Source organism: Aulostomus chinensis, chromosome 4 (genome assembly GCF_037954235.1).
Source record: "Aulostomus chinensis isolate RoL2024-O1b breed Wild chromosome 4, RoL_Achi_v1.0, whole genome shotgun sequence".
Lineage (NCBI taxonomy): Eukaryota > Metazoa > Chordata > Actinopteri > Syngnathiformes > Aulostomidae > Aulostomus > Aulostomus chinensis.
In genome coordinates, this window is record NC_141323.1 from 14441854 (window position 1) to 14448100 (window position 6247).

General features: G+C 43.5%; 1 protein-coding gene across 2 annotated transcripts in view; it reads right to left on the bottom strand.

Moving 5' to 3' along the window:
• Positions 1 to 28: 28 nt before the first annotated feature.
• The window catches only part of LOC147262803 (sortilin), a 13190-nt gene continuing 6971 nt past the window's right edge, over positions 29 to 6247 (bottom strand). The window contains exons 11-21 of one of the 2 annotated variants that reach the window (XM_086201990.1): positions 5519 to 5671; positions 4787 to 4884; positions 4554 to 4653; positions 4302 to 4476; positions 3375 to 3568; positions 2275 to 2467; positions 2081 to 2197; positions 900 to 1044; positions 699 to 805; positions 499 to 585; positions 29 to 409 (exon numbers count right to left, since the gene is read on the bottom strand). In XM_086201990.1, the coding sequence (XP_086058116.1) occupies positions 373 to 409; positions 499 to 585; positions 699 to 805; positions 900 to 1044; positions 2081 to 2197; positions 2275 to 2467; positions 3375 to 3568; positions 4302 to 4476; positions 4554 to 4653; positions 4787 to 4884; positions 5519 to 5671 (1406 nt within the window). In that variant the 3' untranslated portion in view covers positions 29 to 372. Of the gene's footprint in view, positions 410 to 498; positions 617 to 698; positions 806 to 899; positions 1045 to 2080; positions 2198 to 2274; positions 2468 to 3374; positions 3569 to 4301; positions 4477 to 4553; positions 4654 to 4786; positions 4885 to 5518; positions 5672 to 6247 lie in introns of both variants that reach the window. The other variant, XM_086201989.1, reaches the window with a different exon arrangement.

Genomic DNA, 6247 nt, shown 5'->3' on the forward strand with positions numbered 1-6247 from the left:
TGTTAGCTAAAAGTTTTAAAGCAAAATGTTTATTGTGCATTTCTTAATAGCGACAGCACACAAATCACAAAAAAGAGGGCAGTGAGTTTCTTTTTGTTTGTTTGTTTGTTTTTTTTTTACAAAGGCACATGTTCTGGATTCTCACTTTCACATGAAACATAAATAAAAAGGCGACGCAAAACAGTAACATCAAGAAAGTACATACTGCCTACTACATAAAAAAAACACTGTACAGTTGAAGCAATTAAAGCAATAGAAGCTCAATAAATTAATATATTTAACTTTGCAATGGTTGTTATTTAAAATCCATCATGGTGGGCGTTCCCATTGAAATACCAGCAAAAAAAAAAAGAAAAAAAGTTGGCACTCTTCTTAGCACAGCTCTGGTATCTGGTCATTGAAGAAGATCCTGTCAGGGGGAAAAAGGTGGGGGGGGGGGGTGTCACACAATGTTTATGAGCATGAAAATCATTTAAACGTGATGTGAGGTGCTCTCACGTCATCCGAGTCCTGGTGGCACGCCGTGCCGTTGCTGCTGGCGGCGCTTTCGAGATCAGCCGTGATGCTGTTATGGTCATCCTGAAGCTGGAGATTAGAGAAACGATACGTTGGCGTCCTGTGGTGGGCGACATGACACAAATCATCAGCTGATGTTGTGCATTTAGGTGTGTGTGTGTGTGTGTGTGTGTGTAGCTCACCTGTTTCTGTACATCACTCTCCTGACTGCAAGGAAGGCAGAAATAACTGCGACCAGGACGATGACGCCTGCACCTACACACACCAGGATCAGCACCAGCCTCTCTCGCTGGGAGAGCACAAGCAGCGGTGGTTAAACTCCACAACAGTGGACACACACACACACACACACACACACACACTGATTAAAAAACACTACTAACCAGAGTGTCAAAGTGCGTTACGGGAGACGTGGATCTGGCGGGTGAAACGGGGCTGGGTTTGACACCACAGGGCCTGATCACTGTCTGTTCTGCAAGCTGAGGAGTGAACCCCCCCTCACACCGATCGCTCGGTACCTTCCGGTACCTACAAAGGACACAAAGAGTTTGCCGTGAACAAAAAAATTCGCCCAAATTGATCAATCAGAGCAGTGGGAGGCCTGGACCTGCGGGAGGAGAGCCAGCAGGATCCATCACTCCCTAGCGCTAAGCCTGTAGAACAGAAACCTCAGAGGCGGGTTTGTACTTCAATAAAATCCCTTTTTTTCTCAATGGAGTCTGGCTGTTTGAAACTATCACAGGTTCGTCAGCAGGCGAGAGCTCACGGTGACTTATTCTCATGAGAACTGCAACATCCCTGGAAGCTGAACACCCTCAGACATGTGATTCTTTCATGAGATATACTTCACCCAGAAAGTACATTTTATGTACTCACTCTTTAGCTCAAAAAGAGCCCCTCCCCCAACCCCGTATTATTTCTCTGTGACTCCTGAATGCAGAAAGAGCCAGCCATGTATATGTAGCTTGAAGCTAATTGTGACTAATAGCTAATAAAAGTCAAACTGTCAAAAAAAGGGGGGTTAGTCCCGTCTAACCCAGGTCTTTATCCAGCCGTATCCACGAAGACTTTGATTTGAGCTAAAAACAAACAGTTCACGACAGCACAGAGAACACCCAGCTAGCGCACTCAGCTCCTACTGAATTGATGTAGCGCCAAAGTGGACGTGCTCATTTGGTTTTTCATTCAAATCAAAGTGTCGGTGGATTACTGAGCGCAAATAAAACTTGGGTTTTTACCAGTCAGTGCCCTTGAGAGTTCGTAAACTGATGTTTTCTTGGGGGGCAGTTTTGCTGTTGCTAGCCGGCAGTTAGCTTGGCGCTAAATATACGTGTCTGTCTCCTTCTGCGCTCTGGAATCCCAAGATGTGGTGCAGTAAGACCAAAAAAAAAAAAAAGGAGCTTAAGACATTTATTTGTCAGTACTTGAACAGAAAAAAATACACTTTTTGGGTGCAGAATTGATTTCACTGAATCCAGACTGAGAATCTGAAATGTTTCGGTCCAAAGCTACTCAAGGGCAGATCTGTTTCAAGTGCTGAGCGGCACCGGAGGGATGACCTTACCCTGCTGTCAGAAGCTCATCCTCCTCTCCGTTAAGACAAGCCTCCAAGGTTTTATTGGCAGTGCTGGGTTGTCTCACGCACTCCGACGTGTTCACATGAGGGTGATAACCGTAGTCGCTGTTGAAAAGAGCAGCGAGATTTATTCTTCACACCGTCTTTGATGGAAAAGACCAAATCAATCAAATGTGACCAACCACAGGTAATCCTCCCGGGTGCAGGGGCAGGGGCTTTGCTTCTTCACCACCGTGTAGCTGCGACCGTTTCTGCACACCGACTGCGTCTTCAGCCTCCTGTAAGTCTCCTTGATACCCAGGACACATCCGTCTCTATCGGAGGCTCCGCCCACCGTCGAATGAGCCAACCACTCCTCATAATCCCGGTTATCACCTGAGGAATTAGGCGGGAGACAAATCAGAACATAAGGCTCCTGTTTCCACTCCAGCTGCAGGCGGCGATGCGGACGCTGCGACGTTTCGCAACCAACCTGATGAGGAGCTTCTACGAATAAAATCAGAAAATAAGAACTGACATCAGCCGCTGCCGTCACTACGGGGCAGGAGAAAAATTAATGCAGATGTGGCTCGTTTCAAATTGTTTTTCATTAGATTTAGTTGTTGAGATAATGAGTTGATTTCTCTCGTTATAATGATATAATGGGGTAATTAACTAGTTATATAGTTTAAAAACTTAATGTTTTTATAACAGTATTTACAAAATCAGCCTTCCCTGGCTTCCATATATAGAAAAATTAATCTCAGTTGATGTGATAATGGGTTAATTAACTGTTATGTTGAGAAAATGAGTTGATTTCTCTTCTTATCGTGACACAATGGGGTAATTAACTTGTTACATCGTAAAAAAAAAAATTAAGGATTTTATAAAACAGCCTTCCCTGGCTTCCATATATGTACAAAAAAACCATCTCAACTCCAGAAATTCAGCACCATCAGGACTCTTGAGGTGGTTTGATTGACAGGAACCAAACCACTGAACAATAAGATACCTGCTAGGCAAAAAGTTATTTTGTGTGAATTTTTCCATCCTTATAGGTCTTAAAGCCGTAAGTTGAACAGTTCGGTTTAAACTGCGAGGAAAACAAGTACATTCCAGTGGCAGCAGTTGTCATAACAACCAAAGCTGCAGCGCATTCCCACCCTCTGAGACAAGATATGATAAACAGAATCCCGGCGAGGAGCGAGCGCATAGTTGCTGCTGCGCTTAAGTCCCGGAAGAAGCCTTTAAACATCTGGATCTCTTAACCCGTGTGACATTTTCTATCATAATCTTGACTCACACTCTCGGGTGATGAGACTCTGGAAGTCGATGGTGACGGCCACCCACATGGGCTGGCCGTCGTCCTCGGGTCGGAACCCCCACACGCTGACACTCATGGCCTTGGTTCCCGGTTCAGACGCCAGGCCGGCGAAGAAGAAAGGCTGCTCGGTGAAGTTGTACGACTTCCAGCACCGGCCCTCGTCCGTGGAGAACCTGGGATGACGAAACACACACAAATAAGCAACAAGTACGGTCATTTTTAGCCAAGAAAGTGTACAAATACTGCAAAACTATCACAGTAATTGAGGAAATTTGCTAGAAATCAGTTTTCTTCTGACAGTTTTTTATTTCTGTGTGATCGTAGGGGGATGTTTATACAACACAGTCCTCAACCTCTGGGTTGTGGCCCAAGGTCGGACCATGGTCGCCCTCTAGTGGTTAGCTTTCAAACTGAATCTCACTTTCTGCAAGATCAATTTTTTTTTTTTTTTTTTTGTAAATAAGACTATGAATTTATATAGATCCCCGGAATGGGAATAGAGAGATATTTTGTAAGCCTATAGAGAAAAATATAACTGATAAAAAATACATATCTTTAGTTACTGAGTTGTTTTAAATTTTTCTAACAAGTTATATCATGTGGGCAACAGTGAATTAAATAGAGGGAACAAGTTATATTTGTGGCTTCAAAATAACTAGTTTTGATTGTTTATATGCCATTTTTTTTAGTATTTTTATCAGTTTTAATTTCATTTTCTACTGGGTTTATGTTCATTTTAGCCCTGGTCAGCTGATAGACATGAGCAAACAAGTATTTCTGATTCAGTTCCTCTTCTCTCAGTAGCATTTTTACAAGGGCCTTCACAAAGAAACCACACTAAACTAGCTAAATATTACATTTCATACAAATTTTCTAGTAGATGGAGTAGAAATATCTGCTCAGTACTTAATAGTCTTGACTTGTCCTTCTCGCTGAGCCTCCACAGCCACTATGAGACCCCCGGAGTCCAGTATACTGTAGTGGTGAGGACCCTTCAGCGTCCCCCTCCAGTTGTAACCCCCATCCGAAGACACGAAAACATCTGGATGCTGCGACGACGACAGAGCGTCACCCACGGTACCTGCAGGAGAGGAGGGGGCACCATGTTTACGACGAAAGGTCTTCAGTTTCAGTCAAAATGAATATTGCAGTGTTTACCGTGGGCGATAACCAGACCCACGGCCGTTGGTTCGGACAGAGGGAGCATGGGAACGATCCGATTGTTGCGGCTATGTTCTCCGTGAATGTGAAGGTTACACTGATGACAAGCACACACAAATACTCTGGTGAGCACCGGCTCACACCAGGAGCGTCGCGCCATGGGTTTCATTTCCAAAGCCTTAGTTTCTGACTCGTTTTCAGTTTCTTCATCTGATAATGAATTTACATACAGACTTGACATCCTCTCCGCAGTCCACATTCTCAGGTTTGCTCAGTTGCCTCCACGTCCCGCCTCTATTAAAGGAAATGACAGATCTTATACGGCCATCTGTAACAACAACAACAAAGCCAGGTTAAAGTCATTTTCTTGATGACATCGCAGCAGAATAATGTTGCTTAGCTGAGCAGCAGCGGCATTCAGATCTGTTCCAATGTCCAATGACACAAACAAAGATGTTTTAATTACGCTTAATAACGGATTAATTTAGTCGGATAGTTTAAAAAAAAAAAGAGGAATTTGACCGGAAATATGTATTTATTCACACATTTAACAAATCTTTTTAAATCAAAACATTCTACAGTTCAAAATTACACATGCAATGAATTTAGATTCATTATTTAAACACCTGCTGTTAATTCAATTCATTATTTTTTGAATTGCTCGACAGCCCCACTTTTAACATGAGGTGAAAAGACCCACTGGGACTTTTATTTATGATAATTCTGAGTTTCATTCCAGCACCTGAAAGCAGCACTTATGTAGCGCTTATCATGTGACGTTAGTTATATCAGCCGGTAGCTTAGCTTTAGCAAAGCAGCACAACAGGGAAATTTGATGTAAGACTCAAAAAAAAAAAAAAAAAAACATTAAAAAGACACCAAATAAATGAATAAAAAATATATAATAAACCCCAAAAAACACCACAACTTGGGGTTTTCTCAGGTTTTTAGCTAGGACGTACCCTTGTCCAGTTTGTTAGTGAGATAGACTCCTCGCAGTGACGTGATGTTGGTGAAATCGCTCTTCCTCTGCCCGTCAAATAGGTGGCGCTCCAGGGATTTAGAGAACAATATTCCACGGTCATCTGACGTGTACATGGTTCCAAAGAAAGTGTCTGGGCAGGTGAAAAGAGAAGATTTTAACTCTCTTAGCGGGAGTGAGACACTTCCAGCATCTTGTGTTAATTACCTCCAACAAGGAGGTCACATGATCGTGAGTTTGACTCAAAAGTTCATCCACTATCAGACCAATAGCCTTACAAAATAACCAATATCTGCCAATACCGATAGCATGCCGATATTACCGAGCACCCTTCATCTCAGACTGCCCTCTACTTAACGTTTTTACCATCACTTCCTGGTCCAGGGAACGTTGTAACTCTTCTTCTTCCAGGTTCTTCCGCCTGCTAATGTTTTCATCCGTGTCTCTGAGTCGGTCTGCTTGAAGGGGATGATGCAAAAACTCTGGGGCGGCGAACGAACAGACACCGTGCTACAGGAGGAGCCATTGCGCTTCCTGCTTACTACATTTTGAGGAAAAAAAGAGGCCTAATTGATGTTATGAGCGAGACGCAGAGGTTCACCCTGGACGGGTCGCCAGTCCTTCAAAGGGCCATCAGGAGCAATTAGAGATTCAGTATCTTTCTCAAGGGTACGTCGACATGGTCACCGGGAGAGGCGGCGATGGAACC